The sequence below is a fragment of the Salvia hispanica genome, chromosome 1 (genome assembly GCF_023119035.1).
Source record: "Salvia hispanica cultivar TCC Black 2014 chromosome 1, UniMelb_Shisp_WGS_1.0, whole genome shotgun sequence".
NCBI lineage: Eukaryota > Viridiplantae > Streptophyta > Magnoliopsida > Lamiales > Lamiaceae > Salvia > Salvia hispanica.
Window position 1 is genome coordinate 35,602,124 of NC_062965.1, and position 22,694 is coordinate 35,624,817.

The 22,694-nt window shown below is 32.9% G+C and overlaps 1 protein-coding gene and 1 long non-coding RNA gene across 3 annotated transcripts; both read left to right on the top strand.

The window, feature by feature from the left end:
- Positions 1-13,663: 13,663 nt before the first annotated feature.
- On the top strand, positions 13,664-15,874 carry LOC125201585 (chloroplast envelope quinone oxidoreductase homolog). Its single transcript, XM_048099759.1, has 4 exons — positions 13,664-13,813; positions 14,148-14,289; positions 14,774-14,865; positions 15,030-15,874. The coding sequence occupies exons 1-4, from the start codon at positions 13,748-13,750 to the stop codon at positions 15,714-15,716; spliced, it is 987 nt and encodes a 328-aa protein (XP_047955716.1). The 5' UTR covers positions 13,664-13,747; the 3' UTR covers positions 15,717-15,874.
- Positions 15,875-17,828: 1,954 nt separating this feature from the next.
- Positions 17,829-18,553, top strand: LOC125203743. 2 transcript variants are annotated; one of them, XR_007173433.1, is made up of 3 exons: positions 17,829-17,953; positions 18,156-18,270; positions 18,432-18,553. It is a non-coding gene; the product is annotated as an uncharacterized LOC125203743 (long non-coding RNA). The 2 variants fall into 2 exon arrangements; XR_007173434.1 differs by lacking the exon at positions 18,432-18,553 and having other exon boundaries at positions 18,156-18,420.
- The last annotated feature ends 4,141 nt before the right edge of the window (positions 18,554-22,694 follow it).

The window sequence follows — 22,694 nt, forward strand, 5'->3', positions numbered from 1 at the left end:
TTAGGTTTCATCAACTTATTTGCTATTTTTAGAGCTAATGAGTGTGTCGAAGTCTTGAAGCAAAAATAGGTCTAAAACGAGCTTAAATGATGTTGAATGTGCCTATACAGAGAATTTGCCCACTCGGACGTTTTCTAGGCGAAGAAATGTCAGTCCGAGCGTTCTGGCTGGAAATGCATATCAAAAGACAGAGAATTCGCTCGGTCGGCATTTCCTATCCGAAGAAACGCCCGGCCGGGCGTTTTGAAGCGAATTGCAAGATCCAGACAAAACGCCCGGTCAGGCATTTTGCCCCTTACAAATCGCCCGCCCTGGCGTTTTTTACAGCTTTCTTATTTTGCTCATTTTGATGCCAAGTATAAAAGAGACTTCACACATTTTTATCGCCAACTTCCACACATCCCAAATTGAACTGATTCTAGGGATTTCAAGGTGATTTGAGGGCTAAGGACTTCCCCATTAAAGAGATCGAAAGAAGGAGGCATCATACCACCATATCTACCTCTTGGGAGTTTCTCTTTCTTTATTATCATATTTTGCTTCATGTTCAAGGATTTGTCTTGTATTTTGTTATCATGAGTAGCTAAGTTTTCTGTAGGGATTTGGTGAAGTTTGTATGGATTTTATGTCTTGATCCTTAGATTATTGCTTATCTATCTTAATTTGTTGGTTTTGTTGATTGTTGAGTCTTTATTTTCCAATTGTCTAGCTAACACTTGGTACATCTTAATACAATTTCTGTCATTGAGAAATGTATAATTAGGATAGATAAACAATCAACAACTACGTGCAATTCATGTGATTGAGAGATACATATGCAAGAGAGAGGACTTGAGTCTGTAGATGTGGGGAGTAAGCCTCGACTTGTTGGGAGCGGATTCCAACATTAGAGGCCGACCTACGTGTTAGATGCACTCGAGAGGGTTGATACGCTCGGATTTTGCACAGTTTTAAGGCCATTATTTGGTCCGTTTTTTATGTCAAAGTCACTTTACATGTTGATTATTTTCACATTATATCTATTATGGTATTTTGACGTGTTTTGTGAGAAATGTGCATATTTGAGCCGAAAAAGGGAGTCAAAACGCAAAGTCTCGAATTCTGCGAGTTCGAGACGGCAAACCGGCGACTTTGCAAAGTTGTACGGCGACCGCCGGCGCCCGGCGGTCGAGAATCATGCAACGGCCCGCCTCGGAAATTTACACTTGGAAAAGAGTCTCGCCCGGCGACCGCCCGGAAGTCATGCGGCGACCGATAGGACAGAGTCTCTGGACTCCAACGTGGCGACCGCCCGGCCAAGGTGCGGCGGCCCGCCGGAGAAAGGCGGCAAATCCGACTTGACCTAGATCTGCTCCAAGATTTACCATATTTTGAAGATCTTTTCCTTCTACAATGAGGATTGACTTTCCCCTATAAATAGGACCTCAAGCTTCATCAAATTAGAGCTTCTTTTTGCAACATAAATTCCCAGATATTAAAAGTTAGAGTACGTCATTGAGCAAGGAGTTGAAGAAGGATCTCAAGAACATCAAGAACGACAAGGATTCAACCTACGAGTTTTATTTGCTTTATTTTTATGTTCCAATTGTTTTCCCTTCAATCTATGTGTTTAGCTTATTCCATTATGTGTAATTAAACTCATGGGATTCTAGGAAAGTGTTAGTAACGACTTTGGTTATACAATTCCAATTTTCTATTTAATATCCGTTTTGTTTTTACTTTGTTTCTTCCCTAAGTAATTCTGATGCTACATAATTGAGTGGCACAATTATGTACTAATATAACTTGCTTCATAACTGTGAGAGAGTTCTAGCGAGTTAGATCCACTTAGTAGACGCTACAATTAGCTTCCTTTAAAACGACACTGTTAATTGAGAGTGAGGACTTTTCAAGGGTCTTAGGAGCTTTATGGAGTTACGTGTTAGGATTGACAACCCTAATCTTGTAATCAACGTTTGCATCGCATGAGCATAAGCTAGGTGACTCATCCTATCAAAGTAATAAATGTGCTAGGGTATTGTAGTTTGGAATTTGTATAACCATAACTGTGAACGCACATCCCCGGAATTCCCTTATCTCTATCGTTTATCTCTGTGTTTTAATTGCATCTTGTTGTTATTTGCTTTCAAATATTTTCTGTTTTCAAAAGTTTTCAAAATCTTTCGGTTCTCCATATAGTAATTGAGTCTTAGTAGAAGATAGACAGTATGTGTTTGTCTTCCCCGTGTTCGATATCTGGTACTGACCTTTGGCTATACTATTTCTATTCTGTATACTTGCAGGTATTAGTAGTGCTAAAAAATAGTGCATCAAGTTTTTGGCACCGTTATCGGGGAAGACAATTCACTTTGGAGTGATATCTTCGAACGGACAATTTTGCTACTTTGGATTTTAATTGCTTTCTGTTTTTATTTTTTTAATTTTAATTTGTTTTTGTTTTCGTTTCTTGCAGGTTTTGTATGCGAACGCGCTCTGGGAAGGACAACCTAGAACTGCTCGATTTAGAACTTGAAAGAACTCGTAGGAGAATAGGAGTGAACAAGAATCAGGATCAATGGGTGACAAAACGGACCTCGAAAATCTGCAGGAGATGGTCCAGATGTTAATGGACGAGAGAGATGCGGAGAGGGCAGCCCGCGAGGCACTGGAAAAGAAGAACAAAGAAATATTATTCGTGATAAACATGTTCAATCATGGGAATGTGATTATTTTTCCTGAAGGTCCTCGTATTGATGCTAAAAATTTTGAGTTACGCATGACCCTTATACAAAGGGATGAGCAAACTCCTTTTGCAGGTAGAGCCGCAGAGGACGCCAACCGTCATCTCTCCAAATTTGTGGAGATCGCAAACACTCTCAAGTTAAATGGTGTCGACGACGATGCCATAAGGGTAAGACTCTTTCCCTTTTCATTGACTGATTCTGCTAAAGAGTGGTTTGAGTGTATGCTCCTAGAGAAGGTTTTCACATGGAAGGACATCGTAGCTGCCTTCCTTGACAAGTATTACCTGCCAGGCACCATTTTGAAGCTGAAAAGCGAAATCTTCCAGTTCATTCAAGGCCATGATGAGCCCCTCTACGAGGCGTTTGCTCATTTCAAAACTCTCCTCCGAAAGTGCCCTAACCATGGTTTCACCGTGGACCATAAGGTAGGAATCCTTTACAACGGATTTAACGAAAAAATTTGTGCTATGTTGAATTCAGGGGCAAACGGAGGCTTTTTGAGAAGGCCAGGAGAAGATGCAATGACGGTGATCGAGGAATTCGCCACCAACAGCAGGGGGTGATCGAAAGAAAGGCATGCTTCAAGGAGAGTAGCAGCGATTAAAGAGGCCGAGGAAAGTTCTTTTACGAAGGAATTGGCCAAGCTCAGAGTTAGGGTAGACCAAATGGATACATCGAGGAAGGAGGATCTGATTCCACCAACCTCCATCATAGCGGTCTCTAAATCCGAAGCTCCTGCCGCGATAGTGGAGGAAGTCAACTACATGCAAAGAGGCGGTCCCAATAGAAACTACAACAATAATTATCGCCCTAACCAGGGGGGTGGTAACTTCAATAATTATAATGGAAACCGACCTCATCCAAATCTTTCTTATTCTAACAATAATTTCTTGCAACCACCCGCAAGATTTAACATTAGCAAGGGAGGAGTAGTTGAGCCAATCAAGAAGGAAGAGAAGTATGACTAAGGAATCATGAAAATCTTGGAGGTGATTACACAAGACAGAAAAGTTAATGATACCAAGATCGGAGTGGTGGAAGCTAGGATAAACAACCTCGAGCTAGGAATGAACACGATCTCAACTGCCATAGCGAACATCAACACTCAAATGGAGCAAATCCAAAAGAAGCTAGATGAGGATAAGGCAAAGGCAACAGCACGAGTGGACGACATCAACAAGAAGTGGGTGGCGAAGCAAATATCTGGGGACTGCCCAGCCGCCACCACAGCAGCGGGCCGCCACTGACCCACCGAATGCAATCTGCCCGACTGCCGGCGGACCACCGCACACCCCGCAATGGGCCGCCGCTGACAAGGCAGAATCATCCACCAAGCAAGGACTCGTGTGCCATAATGGGATTGTGCTCCCTTTCCAACCGAAGAGGAAGTTTAAGCTCGAAGAGCAGTTCAAACACTATTTAAACATGTTTTGTAAGTTTCATACTAACATTCCTCTAGTTGATGAGAAATATGCAAAGCTACTGAGGGAGCAATGATGAGAAAGAAGAAGCCGACTAAAGCTGACCTTAAGCTACCGCATCATTGTAGTGAGATCATCCAAAAGGAAAGGGCAGTGAAGCAGAGAGATTCGGGCCAGTTCATCATAAGGTGCCAGATTGGAGAAGGTAAAGTTGACAAGGCCCTATGCGATTTAGGGTCATCCATCAACCTCATGCCACTGAAGTACTAAGAAAAGCTCAACATTGGGCCACTCAAAACTTCAGACGTAACACGAAGGTTGGCCGATAACTCGTCCATTAAAATAGTAGGTATGATTGAGGATGTGTTGGTAAAAGTTGATTATTTCATCTTTCCTGCCGATTTTATTGTGCTTGACATGAAAGTGGACAAGAATGTTCCTCTAATCTTAGGCAAAGACTTTCTAGCCACTTGCAAAGCTTTGATTGATGTAGGTCGTGGAGAGATCACAATCAGTGACAATTACAATCGCTCCACCTACAAGATCGAGAGAGAAATGCTCAAGTTTGAGGAAGCAAAACAGGCAGAGATGGAACGACAGTGCAGGGCGATCATTGTCACGGACTTGACAAAGCCCCAAGACCCATTTGAAGTGGAGGACCCTTCAACCTCCACAATTTATATTGTCAACAAGGTAAGTCCTTCTCCTAAAAAGGGCGAACCTAACTCTTCTAATTCTATTCCACAGAAAAAGAAGCAAAAGAAGAAAGAAAGTACCCAAGGAAGACCCCGAGATCTACGTGATTAAAATCAATAAGGGGAAGTACAAGTGGTGGAAGAAGTTAGGGACCAAGTTGCTTCCTATGCCGATCTTCGACACTCGGATCGCTGATCCGCCCAACTAGTGGGCTGCTTCAAGTCGAGCTAACGACTAAAAACAACAGCGCTTGTTGGGAGGCAACCCAATTTTTGTCTTTGTTCTTTTTCTTTAATTTTGTTTTCTTAAAATATATACTTGATCTATGCAAAACTAGATTTAAATAAAGAAATGCAAAACAATATCACGCGTAGGGTATTTTTCACAGTTAGTGTATTTTTAGGTCATACTAACCTAGTATGACCTAAAATAAACTTAGCATGACATTAAACTCAAATCTTATAATATGACCTAAAACTGGTTAATTATGACCTTTCGTATTTTTGGTTAATTATTGACCATTAGATCATCTAATCCTAGGGCTAAGGTTTGGGCTGCATTTCTGGATTTAAACACATACTTATTTTGATTATCTCCCTAAATATATACTAGGATTGTATTCAATGTCGAACCAATTTTAAAAACCGAACTAGAGAACAAATCTCATCCACCCCTTAATAGAATCTAACGGTCCTATATTATCAATTAAATATGATTTTCTTTATTCAATTAATCTTACAAAAGGGTTGTTTAGGAACTCCACTAGTCATGCAGTTATTTTGGTAACTTAATACATGCAACTTAATTATGGAAAATATATCTGCATCTTTTTTATGTGAATTACGATCATTTGGAATTGAATCACCCATCCATTATTTTAATATATAAACTTTTATATTAATTCACATTATTTAAATATGTATAGTTATATTTTTGTAAGTGGAAAAGGGGTACTCAGCTGCTCATAAATGTTACTCTCTCCGTCCATTATTACAAATGACTTTTATTGAAATTCACGATTTAGTTCAATATTAAAAATTATTTGATTCTTTTCATTTCTTATATTATTTTTTTATATGAATATTATAATGCAATATTTAGTTATTATTATAAACAATCTCTATTTCGTTTGTGTCATATCAGATGCATTAATCATGATTTTGATTTATTATCCTTATTAAGTAATCTTTAATGTTATTAAGAGAATTTCCTCAATTGACATATTCTTTTGATAGACAAGTAATCGATGGAATTTCGAACGAGATTGGTATCATGAATTTCGTTGTAGAAGAAAGTATAAAATATTTAGGGGGTGACCGTAGTTAGTGTAGGTAGTTGGAGGTAAATGAATACTAGCTGATAACATTATTTTGTTCACTAAAGTAGATTTAGTTGTACATTACCTGTCATTCGGTTCACCATAATACATAAACAGTTCAAACCAATTTAAGTTTAGTAGCAGTACTAAATAGATAATCAATGTGAACTAAATAAGATTTCAAAATACAGATTTCAAATCTTATTCGGTTGAATTATGAAAATGGATAGTGTATGCTTGAAATAATCTCCTTGTTTTGACTCTCGCCAACAACTCATCCGTCTTTCTCTTATCTCTATCGTTTACCTCTGTGTTTTAATTGCATTTAGTTATTATTTGCTTTCAAATATTTTCTGTTTTCAAAATTTTTCAAAATCTTTCGGTTCTCCAGATAGTAATTGAGTCTTAGGAGAAGATAGACTGTCTGTGTTTGCCTTCCCCGTGTTCGATATCCGGTATTGGCCTTTGGCTATACTATTTCTATTCTGTATACTTGCAGGTATTAATAGTGCTAAAAATAGTGCATCAAGGGTTTATCAAATAATCCTGACTTTCCTAATCACAATTAAGGTCCATAGATGAGCATGCCCCGTACGTGATATCCCGTGATCCATACCAACGGATCCAATCCCATGTCCTTCCCAATTTGTATGAAAATCATCTTTTAATTATTTTCCTTAGTTAATTTTGTTTGTTTAATTACTCTTCAATCTTAGTTAATTAAACAAACAAAACTCCGTATGAACACAATTCCTTAGTCTAGATAGTGTTCAAAGTTGCATCATATTATTCAAATCGGTTTTTAGTCTTCTAGGATCGATAATTTTAACTTGTCACGACGTACAAAACTCCGTACACTTACGGGTGATATTTTGATTACTCAAAATATATGAGGAATTAATTCATCTGTCTCATGTTTAGTCTCATTTATATAGAGTTATTTTGGGCAAGATTAGAGATCCATGAAAGTTTGGACTTTTACTAATTCAATTGAGCCAAATTTAATTCAAGTCTAAACATAATATTATTGTCGGCCAGTATAGTATAATAATATTGACTACCCGTCCAATTCTAAATTACGAGTGGTCCAAACTTTCCTTTTTAATTTATTATTTTCTGTGTAGAAGATAAAAATATCTATTAATTAATTAGTACATTTTTTCAAGAGTTGTTTAGTTCGAAACATTTATTTCTTATCCAAGGAATAAATTCCAATCAGTCGGGTTTCTGATTAGTAAAACATTTTCCAAATACCTCTTGAGAAATTATCAAACTGGACCCTTCCCGCACATGATTCATTGCAATAACTATAATAGCACCTCGAAACATTGATCGTCACTACTCAAGTTATAAAGATTCTTGAATTAAGAAACACTCGCACCATTTGATAAATCCAAGCAGTGCATAACCAATATCGTGTGCTCAATGTTATGTCAACGATGATTAGGAAATAATAATCACCGAGACCGTTCTTTCAGCAAATAGCCAAGAAAGATTTATCTCAACCATCTCAACTGTTAGATCCTTTAGTGTTGTACCACATTAGTGTCGCGTATTTCACAAGGTAAGGAAACATGCAGACTGATACTGCAACCTTTCGCAATATGTAATCAAAGCACTAAGTTGTGAAATACTCCAGCTGTCCATAAAAATATGTGAACTTTCCATTTTCGTTTGTCCCATAAAAATATGGGAATTTCCATTTATCTAAAGTTGTCTCAATTTATTACCCTTATAAACATTAATAATAATGTGGGTTCCACTATCCACTAACACTACTTTAATTACATTTTTCTTTCTTTCTCTCACTTTCCCAATTTTGTCTTAATTCTCATGCCATATTATATGCCCATATTTTTATGGGATGGAGGGTGTACTATTTCTCTTCTACACTGAACCGATCCCGTCATCTTATGTAAACGTTGTTCACGACCAATTTACTATACAAAAAAATTAGACTTTATTATGTACAAACTCCATCCCACATCGGGAGTCTGAGGGAAGTTGGAAGGTGTATATAATTCATGTCCAACCCCAATTAGTTTGATGCCTTTTAGGAGTGAACCAAAAATAAATCCATGCAGGCTTGATCTAAAGTGGACAATATCAAACGTTTGTTGCAGTTGACGATCCTAACAAATTATCAGAGCCTGGTTTTCGGACTAGGATTTTGAATTCCGCTGCTAGGGTTTTCTGGTAAACTCTGAACGTGAAGGTCGACAAATTCATTGGGAGAAGTCTGTTCTTCTGGCATTATAATGATGCGTCTGCAAGGTGAATTCAGTTTATGGCAAATCTGAGACAAGGAGGGTTTTCTGGTAAATCGAAGATATCTGCTCTGAACGTGAAGGTCGACAAATTCATTGGGAGAAGTCTGTTCCTCTGGCATTATAATGATGCGTCTGCAAGGTGAATTCAGTTTATGGCAAATCTGAGGCAAGGAGGATTTCCTGGTAAATCGAAGATATCACGTGAAGGTCGACAAATTCATTGGGAGAAGTCTGTTCCTCTATTATAATGATGCGCCTGCAAGGTGAATTCAGTTTATGGAAAATTTGAGGCAAGGAAGGAGAAGTTTGTTCGTCTGTCATTGTAATGATGCATCTGCACGGGAGAATTCAAGTCAAGGTGGAGATTTGTTAGTATGTCTTGAATCTGTATAGGATTAGGTTTCCTATTTGGGATAGGATCCAATCAGATCCAATCTGTAGGTATGAAATCTGAAATCTGTAGCCATAATCCGAAAACACTCTGAATAAAATCCGGATGTGGAATTCAGAAACCCTAGGTTTGAAAACCAGGTTCTGATACCATTGCCTCGGAGACTGCTTTAGTCCATATAAGGATCAAGCCCGCACGGATTTATTTTTGGGTCACTCCCAAAAGGTCTCAAACTAATTGAGATTGGACAGAAATTATATACTTCCTCTGTCCCACGTTACTTGAGTCATTTCTTTTTTGCATTTGTTTTGAAAAAATAATAATAAATAGTTAAAGTGGAGAGAAAGAAAAGTAAGGGAGAGAATAATGTAGAGAAGAGTCTTAACTATAGTATTCTCTTTTTTACTTTATTTTTTCTACACTTTAACTATTTATTATTATTTTTTTAAAACGAGTGCGAAAAAGAAGTGACTCAAGTAACGTGGGACGGAGGGAGTACACCTTTCAACTTTCCTCAGACTCCCGATGTAGAATGGAGTTTATGCATAACAAACTTATTTGCTTCTATATATTACTCCCTCCGTCCACGAAAATTCGTCCTGGTTTGATCGGGCATGGGTTTTAAGAAATGTAATGGAAAGTGAGTTGAAAAAGTTAGTGGATTGTGGGTCCTACTTTTAAAGTATTAGTTTTATAATAAAATGTGAGTAGGAATTAGTTAGTGGAATATGAGATCCACTACCAAAATGATAAAAGAGAAATGAGACAAATTTTGGGGGACGGACGGAAATGGAAAACTGGAACAAATTTTCGTGGACGAAGGGAGTAAAATGTTTCAAAAATATCTTATAAATACATAAGTAAGCACATTGCCATAAAAATACTTATTCTCGTGTTGGGTAAAAAAGTGATTGCCTTTTTAGTTTTCTTTATAAAATGGAGTCAAAATTAGTTTCTTTACTTTCGTTAATGCATTTGAGTGAAAAGTAGTTTATTTAGTTTATTTCCGAAAAGTTAACTTTAAGTGCAGTCCTCTTGTTTCTTTGTCCGGCCAATCAGCTAGTTTGTTTTAATTATGGTTACTTGTAGATTTTCAAGCTTAGCTTAAGTGAGAAAATGAGTATGAGTTTTAATTAATTTAGTAAGTTGAAAAAATTCCAAGATTAAGTGTGGCAAATGTGTCAATGGGAACATCCATTCCTTGTAAGCTCGATACCCTTCTTTTGCTATACTAATTTAATAGTGTTGTGATTCTGGATAAAATATAAATATCTTGATTAGATTGAAAACAAAAACATCAATCCTTTGAAAAAATTTGAATAAATCCAATTTATAAGCTTATCACACTTGAAATTGCATTGATTTTGCAAAGAGTTATCCGCTAGAGTAATCGTTTAGTTGATTAGTTCTTGGTCAACATGCGTATATATATATCATTGATGTATGATTGTTTACCAGTTCATTTTGAAAAGTCGAGAGTTTCCTTTGTTTAAAGAGATTCGAGTTTGTACTCTTCCTTTCATTCTTTAAAAAGATTCAAGTTTGTCTTCTTCAATATATTCATTTCCTTTTCGCATTACTACGATTCCTTTGGTGAATTCTTTTCACTTCTTGATCACAATATATACAATAATGTTACTGCATAAAAATATAATTTTTCCAATCTCAAAAGTTTGAAATTGACTGGATTTTATTTTCATACTAAGTTTCAAGATCAGATATGGGTTATAGATATGTTGTTTTATATTGTTGGTGATCGATCTTGACTCTTCATGATTGGTTGCCAGAATTCAGGTAGGAAAAGTAATTTGATTTACTAATTTTTAAATTCAGTGTTTGTTTGATTTTTAATGGAATTAAGAAAGTAATCATAATCCTAAAAATGAGGAAAATTGGACAAAATAATAGGATTCTGATTTCCTAGCCTAACCTAAATATTCTTTTTCCAAATCTTTGGATTTTAAAGATGCGGACAAAATATATGCAAAAAAAATTCTCTCTTCTTTACCTTCCTGACAACCAAACATGGTGAGTATATGTGAAGAACACTTATTAATTGATAATTGTAATGTGTACTCACTTTTTAATTAGAAAGATAATTTTATTGGAATATAATGAAATCATGAAATGAATTAATAATTGTAATGTGTACTCATTTATTTTTTTTGGAGAGACGATTTTATTGGAAAATAATGAAATCATGGGCATTTAAATTCGTAATATCATCGTTTAGATATGAAGATGTGAAAATATTAAAATGATTTCCTAAATATTATTCTCTACGTCCCACAATAAGAATACTATTTTGCCCTTTTCGTTCATTTCACAATAAGAGATTTATTTCACTTTTACCATCAATGGTAAGTAGGTCTCATATTCTACTAATTTATTTCACTCACATTTTATTATAAAACTAATATATATAAATGAGATTTATACTATACTAACTTATTCAATTCAATTTTCTTTATATTTTTTAAAATTCGTGTCTAATCTAAATAGGACCCTATGATAGAACGAAGGGAGTATTATCTATTGTCCGTTTGCATTTTGGCATGTTAAAATCTGTATCAAGATTCTCAAGATTTCTTGTTATATGTGCAAATTAAATACAACTCCGTCTCATAATAGATGTCACACTTTTCTCTTTAGTTTGTCCTATGAAAAATGTCACATTTTCATTTTTGAAAAAAGTTCTCTCTCACATTAATATAAAAATTATATTTTCTCTCTCCATTTAACATATAAAACAAACCTCCTAAAATCTCATGTCTGTTCCGTAAGTGTGACATCTTTTATAGAATTTAGTTCTAATAGTAACAATTTTATTAGAATTGAATTTCGTGCACTTAATGCTCTTATGTTTTAATTTCCTAGTATTATAATTTCACTTGGTCAACTTCATGTAAGAACTATCAATTTAAATAATAGATGTATCTAGAAAATATCGACCAATATAAATTTGAAGTAATATTCTCATAAATCGAGTCAATGATCTGTGTCAACAATAACCGAGACCATTTCAGTTTTTCTATAAATATTTCCAAACATGTCGGGTTTAAGAAATTTCGTGAGAATATCAATTCTAGATTAGAAAAGTAGAGCTTTTTTGATTTAAAATTTAGAGTGAACTATTTAAATCGTACCTAATCTTTCACTTTCGCATATAAATGATACCTGATCTTTATTTTTATATCGTTTTTGGTATCCTATGACAAAAATAATCCTAGGTATCGAACATGTGATTTTTTTGTTATGAAGAATACTTTTGGAAATTTCAATAATATAGAACCAAATATGTGATTATTTTTTCTTCCTTCCTTATTTCTTTTCTTCTTCTTTAGTTTATTATTACCTAATCTTTCACTTTCGCATATAAATGATACCTGATCTTTATTTTTATATCGTTTTTGGTATCCTATGACAAAAATAATCCTAGGTATCGAACATGTGATTTTTTTGTTATGAAGAATACTTTTGGAAATTTCAATAATATAGAACCAAATATGTGATTATTTTTTCTTCCTTCCTTATTTCTTTTCTTCTTCTTTAGTTTATTATTCTTTCTTTTTTCTTATTTTCCTCTTTCTTTTCAGTATTTTATCTTCCTTTCTTCTTTCTTTTTTCTTCATAGTTTATGTTTCCTCTTTTTTCTTTTTTCTTCTTTTTCTTCTTTCTTTCTAGCGTACATACATATAATTGCATTCATAATATAAATCAATAACAAAACACCTAATTAAATTAATTATTTAAAATAATTAAATTAATTAAATATTTTTAATTAAATTATTTATACTCATTTTACGGTTGAAACACCTAACTAAAAATATTTAACTCTTTATCATTATGAATACAATTCACAATTATAAATTTTGATTAAGGCTATATTGATTAAGTATGTAACAACAATAAATTAAATATTTTGTTTTTAATTTTATAACAATAATATTATTATAATAATTAAATATAAATACAACTATAATTATAATTAAGTATATTTAAATGATAATAAAAAATAAATTATTTATTAATTTATAACATCAAAATAATAATATTAATATTTATTAATAATAATTGTATAAATAGTGAGGAGAATGAGAAAAGATATTATAATATTACTTTTGGTACTAGTTTTCTCAATGCCTAAAATATCCTTTAGAATATAAATGGAAAAATGAATTTGTTTAAAGAGTATTTTGGGGTGAAAATTGCATCAGGTACCAAAAATGTGATTTATAGGTACTAAAAATAATACTCCCTCTATCCCATTAGAAATGAAACGTTTTCTTTTTTGTCTGTCCTATTAAAAATGAAAACAAAACTCTCTTTACTTTTTCTTCTCTCTTATTTTACTCTCTTTTCATTAACTCACAAAACAACATTACATAAAATCCTGTGCTGAAAAGCAAATGTTGCATATTTAATGAGACAAAGGGAGTATAAAATAAAAATCAGATATCATTTATGTGCGAAAGTGAAAGATCAGATACCATTTAAGTAGTTCGCTCCGAAATTTAAACAAAAAGATACTTGCACCCGATATTCTTAATTCTTATTACTTGGTCGCAATCAACGATATAACAAGGATGGAATCTTAATAAAAAAAAAACACAACCTAAAATGATTATAAATGACGTGAACTATTCTTCGGCGAAATTACACGCAAAAGATACTACTCCATAAATTATTATATGATTAAGTGAAATCAAATGAATGAAGCACGTCATTAATGATAGAGTTAGGTGTCTGCATTTGGCTAAGCGGCAGAAGCTTCCTAGCTAAGGCGTCGCTTTCATAACACTCACCGCATACACGCGTATTCATATATAAAAGGCGGAGACTAGATTTCATAATAATTTCTTCAAAAAAAAGAAAAGATTTCAAAATAAAATTACTTCAGCAAATTCGGTCGGTCATATCTCGGTAGAATGGCGGGGAAGCTCATGCGCGCGGTCCAGTACGACAGCTACGGCGGCGGAGCTGCTGCTTTGAAGGTCAATTTCTTGGCGCCTATCATTTGATTTGATTTGATTTGATTCTGCGTTGGAGAAGCTCAATTTTCGTCTTTTTTTATTCGCCGTAACTACTTTACTCATCTAGCTGCAAATTTTAAGGAGTTACTAGTTTCTTTGCGACGGATCTAGGATTTTAGAAATGAGCAGTGGAAGTATATACAACTTGAGAAAACTAGTAGTATAAATTACGACCTAATTATATTGATTCTTTTATCAAAAAAATTGGCTGGGGGATCCCAAGGCTTGTTGATGACTGAAAATAGAAATAGAAAGTAAATTTTGTAGTTGAGCTTGATTGTGTATGTTATTGCAGGAAGTAGAAGTTCCAGTTCCTAGGCCGAGTAAGGGCGAAGTCCTGGTGAAGGTGGAAGCCACAACCTTAAATCCTATTGATTGGAAGGTTCAGAAAGGCGCGCTTCGTCCGTTTATGCCTAAGAAGTTTCCTTACATTCCCGGTAAGACTGCATCATCAAATCTTTTTTCACCGGAAGATCCCTTGATTGTTTGCATTGCTTGATTTTCCACACTCTGTAAAAAGCATAATGAGTTGATCAAAGGGAGATTTACCTCTGTGTGTGACAAAGGTTAATGTGAATCCAAGAGAGTATAAGGAGATATCGAGTCCATGTACACATACTTGTCAAACGTTGAATTTGAACTTAACTTGTTGATTTGTCGAATATACTACACCTGTTTGTTCATTGAAACTATTCGTTAGTTCGAGCTTGTTGCTATTGTTCTTCTTTGAGGGGACATGACTGTGGAAAATCTGTTAGAATCTTTGCTTTGGACCATTAACTCAACCTTGTGTGTTACATATGTTGTTTGTGAGTATATTACTGCCTGCAACTTTAGAAATCCTCTATCCAGAATAGACCTTCACTTGTAGTGTGATCTTAGTTTATACTACTATCTGATTCCATTTTTTTCTCGAAACAGGTACCGATGTAGCTGGAGAAGTTGTGGAGGTCGGTCCCGGAGTAGAAAACTTCAAACCTGGTGATAAAGTCATTGCTGGCTTGAATGTTGGTGTAAGTGTTTGAGTTGTTTCTCTTACCTTTGATCTTTAGCCTTATAGTCAGAGATAAAATTTCATTTAGATACACAGCTATCTAGAATTTGCAGATTTATGGAGTTGATTGTTGTCTATCTTGTATTTTCTTTGATTGTGGTTGTGAATCTTGATATAAAACAGATAGGAGGTGGTTTAGCAGAATACTGTGTGGCCAAGATAGATGTAACAGTTCCTAGGCCTGCTGAAGTATCAGCTGCTGAAGGAGCAAGCCTCCCTATCGCCGGCCAGACGGCTCACGGTGCCCTCATATGTGCCGGGCTCAAGTTCGACGGCAGCGGCCCCCAGAAGAACATCCTCATCACTGCCGCATCTGGCGGCGTCGGCCACATGGCCGTCCAGCTGGCAAAACTCGGGAACGCGCACGTCACCGCCACGTGCGGGGCCCGCAACCTCGACTTTGTGAGGAGCCTCGGGGCGGACGAGGTACTCGACTACAAGACCCCAGAGGGTGCGGCCCTGAAGAGCCCGTCGGGAAAGAAGTACGACGCGGTGATCCAATGCGCGTCGTCCATCCCGTGGTCAGTGTTCGAGCCAAATCTGAGTCCGGATGGGAAGGTGATCGACCTCACGCCTGGGTTGAGTACCATGTGGACCTTCGCCGTGAAGAAGCTCACGTTGTCGAAGAAACAGGTGGTGCCGTTCATCACATCCCCCAAGGCGGAGAACTTGGCCTACCTCGCGGAGTTGGTGAAGCAGGGGAAGCTGAAGGTGGTGATCGACTGCAAGCACCCGTTTAGCGATGTCGGAGCTGCGTGGGCAAAGAGCATCGACGGGCACGCTACTGGAAAGATCGTCGTCGAGCAGTAATGGAGGTGATCCTCAGTGGTGTGACAAAGGTAACAAGAAAACGATCTCTTCCTTGAAGAATGTGTTTATGTGTGCAAGGATTGCTGTAGTGATTTGCTGTGTACAGTTCTACAAAGGTATTACTACTGCTAATGAATTGGTACTCTTTTAAGTTTAAATAATGTGTTCCCAAAATTTTACTACGGTCTTTCATTTAGTTGATCCAAGTATAATAGCACCTACAAATTTGAATTGAATAGTTGATCTAGTATAATCCTCCCTCCGGACAACAATAATCATTTTATTAGGAGCACGAGTTTTAAGAAATATAAAAAAAAATGGTTGAAAAAGTTATAAGAAATATAAAAAAAATGGTTGAAAAAGTTAGTGGAATGTGATATCCATTCTTTTATATTTATTTTATAATAAAATGTGATTTTATATTTATTTTATAATAAAATGTGAGGGAAGTGAGTGGAATGTGAGACTTACTTATCATTTATGGTAAAAATGAAGTGTGACAATTATTGTGGGACGGACCGAAATAGAAAAGAGTGAGAATTATTGTGAGACGAAGGGAGTAGCACCTACAAATTAGAATTGAATTAGATCCAACTTTTTTTTGTATTTGAAATATTTTTGTTTTTATTTTTCCTATATGTTTCGTATGTTATCTTTCTAAATAGAGATATTGGTCTCTAATATTATCGAATTTTGAAAAAGTTGGGTTTTTTCCATGAACTTTAAAATTGACAAATAATATCACAAATTTTATCCGAGTTTATTATTTCCTATTAATGAAAAAATTCCAACTATATTAATGGATTGAAGAACAATTTTAGAGTGTATATTTTAAGAAAAACTATCCTCAAATATTGAAAAACTTGAAGCTCTCGAAGCTGTTGTCGAGAAATTAGTAAAAATAAAATTCGTATCATAATATTATTTGCCATAATCTTTTTGTTGGTGGGAAATAACAATCTCAGGTAAAGTTCGTAATATTTTTTTTTCAATTTCACTAATCTAATTTAGTGAAATTATATTGAATGTCCACAAATATAAACCTAATCAATTGATTTTTCAAATCAAACCCATAAAATAGACTAATTTTACTTCTACTGTTTGTCCCAAAAAACTATACTAACTAGTTTTAAACAAAGAACTAATGAACCCAACTAATGAACCCTAAAGAACTATTTAATCCCAACTAAATAAACTAACCCACCCACATAACCCCAACGGCCCAACCATATTCCATCGAAACAATAGATTGATTTTATTCATAGTTCCTAATTCTCAAAGGATTTTCGGCCAAGGACACTCCGCCCTAATTCTGAAAATTATTCTTCGAGTATTCCATAGTCATTTAAAGACTTAAATGCAAATCTTTTAATTCAATCACGTTAATTAATTTATTTATTTATCTATACATATATAAAAGGCGAGTTTTGTGCCGTTTTTAAATTTTTATGAATTCTGGGTACAAATTTATATATTAACAAGTATAGGGTGTGAAGTTGAAACCGCTGCATTATTAGAAATCCCATGAATTCAAATGAAAAACATAACTACAAGTTTTAAAATTGATGCATTATGAGAAACCAACCGCTACATTCATGCTTCACACCTAATCAATTGCAATATTATTATATGATTAGAATAGTCATCCAACATAAATTTACATCTTCATCCGTGTTCTTAATGGTTTGAATATTTAGATGCCATAATTTGTAACGCCTAACTTTGTAACGCTTATAACTTGATTTACATGTTTTGATGCGAAATGTTTAAGGCGTGGTGTGTTTGAATGCTAACCGAGTAACCGTTAATTAGCCTTGATATTTAGTCATAAGTTTTTGTATTTATTGTATAATCGAGTAATGGTCATATTTTAGCCGTTTTTCATTTTAAAACCTATTGAATAATTATATCAATTGTCTCTCTTTTAGTACCAATGGTATATATATTAACGCACTAGTATTTCACTATTTTGCATGGTGGATTGTTGGGCTGGTGGATTATTAGGGGAAACATATCGCTTCTAATGTTTCATTTAGTGTTAGTAGAACAAATCGAAGATTTTGTTTATGTTTATAAGATATATTCTTAGTTCTTATTTTATGTTTGAAGTTCTTATCTATTTGAGGTGGACTGGTCTGAGAGAAAATATATGTCGATGCAAGACGATGAAAGTGCTGGAGACAATCATAGGAGAAGATGACGCTACTAGAAGAAATAGATGATGGTAGTTAGAAAAGGTAAGGGAGAATATAAGATGGAGGCATACTTGAATAGAAGGAAGACATATATATTATTTCAGAATTAATTATAATCAGTTGGTCCAAGTATTTTATTGAATATGTTTTGCTAAATTCACTAATCACAATATTTGTAAAAATATTTTTATTTTGAAAATTATTTGATTTTAATAAGTTTTTGTTATTTATGTTTATGATTTAGGTTTCGTGTAATGATATATAGATGGAGGCGGACAGAAAAGGTGATGGAGAAGATAAAGATGGAGGCGTACTATAGCATAGGAGAAGACGGGGATGGATTACTTCTTAATTACTTAGTAATGACCCTTTTTTATTAATTTTTATTAGTCTGCCCAATTATTTAATTGATATTTGCTAACTTCACTGATCTATATAGGTGTAAAAATTTTATTTCAAAAGTTATATGTATTTTTAATTTATAGTAATAAATTTTTATTATATGTATTTATGATTTTAGGTTTTGTATGATGACATATTGATGGAGGTGAAAAGAAAAGTGGTGGAAAAAATAAAGATGGAGGCGTACTAAAGCATAAGAGAAGATGAAGGCGGATTAATACATAATTAATAATGACTTTTTTTTTTATTATTTCTTAATTAGTATTGATTTTTTTATTAATTTTAATAATCGGCTCAATTATTTTATTGAGCATTTTTTTATCTAATTCACTAATCTATAGTATTATTTATGTAAAATACTTGGTTTCAAAAGTTATTAGATTTGATATTTTTATAATAATTTTTTGTTATATATATTTATAATTTTATGTTTTGTATGATAATACTGTTCATCATTGTATAAAATTATTTAATAATGTAAAACAAGTGTGCTAAAATAAAATGGATCGTGCATCGCACGGGATATGATACTAGTTCATATATAAAAGACAAGTTTTGGTCTTGATTTGAATATCTATGAATTCTGGGTGAATTTAAATATTTATAAAATTTAACCTCACTATATAATTCAAACATGCTAAGCATATAATTCAAACATAATAGTTACCACCATTACAAATTTTATTTAATACATATCAAAACTAATAATAATTCATAGTGGAGTAGTAATAAATTGACACCAATATTAATATAATGATGAATTTGCAACCTTACTTTCTCAAGCATTAAAGATTGAAAATTTAATATTATAAAATTGTTAATATTGGTGTCAACTTATTACTACTCCACTATGAATTATTATTAGTTTTGATATGTATTAAATAAAATTTGTAACAGTGGTAACTATTATGTTTGAATTATATGCTTATTATGTTTGAATTATATAGTGATGTTAAAATTTATAAATATTTAAATTCATACCCAGAATTCATAGCTATTCAAATCAAAGCCAAAACTCATTTTTTATATATGTGTTTGCATGCCTCAGAAGGTTTGAAGAACAGGCACCAAACAAAGAAAAATAGAGTATTGTATTGTGGCATTTTTGGCCAAGAACTTCATTTTGAGGTATTATCTATTTATTCATTCAATATGTAGTAGTATTTTTTTTATTCTTAATTTGCGTATCATTTTATGCATTTTTATATTTTGATTATTATGTTATTATATTATATTTATTGTTGATGATGACTTTGAATTTTTGGTATCTTTTTAAATATTTTATAGATTATTTTAATGATATATATTCGATGTCTCATCACAGAATCATTGCTAATGGTTATGGAAGGGCCAAATAAAGGTAATTTTTATTAATTATTTTTTTAGCGTTCAGACCAATAGTAATAATAATTGGTTTCTTATTTGCTCATTTACTAGTTGGTTTCTTGATTTGTTCATTATTTTTTGCCATTGGTAATTCGTCCATAACCCTTTGCAATTTTATATTTTGATTAGTATGTTATCATATTATATTTGCTGTTGATGATGATGTTGGTTTTTAGGTATCTTCCAATATATATTTATAGAATATTTTGATGACCTATGCTATATTCAGAATTTCGTCACATAATTCTGGTTAATGATCATGGAAGGGCCAAAATAAAGGTATTTATTAATTATTTTTGGTTGTTTAGACCTATAGTAGTAATAATTGGTCGTATAAAGAAAATCTCCAAATAGATTTTCAATTGTAATGAAATAAAGATTCAATTTTTTTCCTATACTTTAATTTCTATCTATCGTTATAAACATGAATACAAATTTCTCAAAATATTAAGAGGGCATATTAGACTAAATTCACCAATTTTAACCGTCAATTTTAGATTTTAGAGATTACTGTTAATGAGTATATATGTAAGAAAAAGAATCTTCTTTTCATTTCAATAAAATTTTAAAATATTAAAAAAAGTTTTTTTTTTTAGTATTTGTGAACATACTAAAATTCAACATATGTCAAAATCATAATTTGAGTTTGAATGTCCCACCATTGTTATAATTGAATTCACTAATTTAATCAAATTTATTGTGAAATATAAAAAATCAGTTCAAACATGTAATTTATGATATTTTAACTTGGTTTTGCACGTGTCAATCATGCCCCATCGCATATATCAATAAATTTTTGTTCTCTTTCATTAAATAATAAAGTGTATTCGACATGTCTCGTGGTTGACCTTTTTGTAGTAGAGGTAAAAAAGTGTTTTAAATAAATTGTTACTGTGTGTAAAATTTAGAACTTCATATAATTATATTGTTTTTCATTTCATAAATGTGAAATCACAATTTCGAAATAATGCATATAGAAAACCAATTGGGTCGTGCATCGCACGAGAGTGACACTAGTTTCTATAATTTTCAACTTAAAAAAAATGTATGCATATCTCAAATAAACAATTTTCCATAGCGATTTAAATCTATTAATGCAATAAATGATTCAAACCATTTACAACACTAACTATCGCATTAATCACCGTTATTAATTTGGTAATTAAATAATTTTTCATACGAAACGATTTCCCATACTCATTTAAAGCAATCAATTGCGTTATTAATTTGGTTGATTTACCAAAGCATTAGCAAATTTAATTGTAGCCATTGACTCTGTTACCTAATTAAAGATATTGTGTTATGTAAACAAACACAACTAAACAGTAGTAATATTTTTTTATGCATAAATGAATATAAATTTACAGATCACATAACAAAGAACTCAGAATCGAGAATTTTTATCTTATGTATTACCTTTCTAGCTTGACCAACTCACACACAACACAACTAAACACTATTATTAATATAGATCCATTAACTTTATTTCAATAGTATTTTTTTATTTCTCTCTCTTTCTTATTAATCGTGTATTAAAATTCATGCTTCATATTTCTATGGAGGAAGAATATTCAATCTTTGTTGATAGTAATATGTTAGTGTTCAGTTATTTGGTTAGATCTAAGGACGAGGATTTTATCAAGTTAAATTATTATATTTATCTTATTTTTAAAGGGACACTTCAATTGTTGGAAGTTGGAACATACACAAATAAAGTAATTAAAGTTGTAAAAAAAATTTAACTTGAGCATGAATGAGATAAAATACGAGTAATGGGATGACCTATTCAAATTTGAATTTTATTTTGTCTGATCGTAAGTTGGCCTGCAGTTTATATTACAGCCCTTGTCATAATCTGACCTAAGAAAAGAGCTACTTTCATTTTCAAATTTTACTATTGCAATTATAACAGTATTATTAAAGAAACTAGTAGGAGTACAATTTTTTTTCTGTAAGTACAAGTAAATTGAAAACGATTTTTATATGAAATCGAATGAACATATTTCAATATTTCTCAAACGTGAAATCGAATCATAAACTTTTGTTCATCGACACAAAAAGGTTGAAAAATAGAATATAAAGAAAAAATGACAAAATAAATGTCAGACTCTAATTTGTGTCAATCTCAAGTAAATTGAAATAAATATATACGAAGTATTTATTTTAAACTTTATAACTCCATCAATCCGTAATTACTTCTGTCTAATTTAGTTTTTATCCATCCGCCAATCCTTGTGACACTTGATACTACTTTTAGTAATGAACTCGATATTCTATATTTTTACTAATTTATTTCTACCCGCATTTTAGTTTAAAACTAATGTATTAAAATTTGACTCGTATTCCATTAATTTTTTCAACCCAATTCACATTACATTTCTTAAAATGCCAAATTAAAGTGTGATAATTAATAACGGACAAAAGAAGTATAATATTTGACCGAATATATTATTTTAATTCAATCATAAATAAGATGATTATAGCTTTAATTGTGTGTCTATATAAATGTATCAAGTTGTAATTAATCAAAGAAAAATATTTTAGAGACATAATGGCAATGCCATAATGGGATTAAAATTGTAATCCTATACTACTAATTAAATTTATAATGTTTATATATACCTTTATGCCCCTGAATCTTAAAAAAGTAACTATGTGCATAATGAAGTATTACTTTAAATATTATATAAGGATGTCCTAGTTTACTTTAAACATTATATAAGGATGTCCTAGTTTAATTATGTGAAATGTATATATATATATGATTTTGATCTATGAAGACCAGATTTTAATATAGAAACGCAGAACGCGGTCATACGTAGGGCATTTTTAGGTCATAGTTAGTTTATTTTTAGGTCATGCTAATAAAGCATGACCTAAAATGATCTTAACATGACATAAACCCAAATCTTATAATATGACCTAAAACTACTTAATTATGACCTTCCGTGTTTTGAGTTAATTATTGACCATTAGATCATCTAATCCTAGGGCC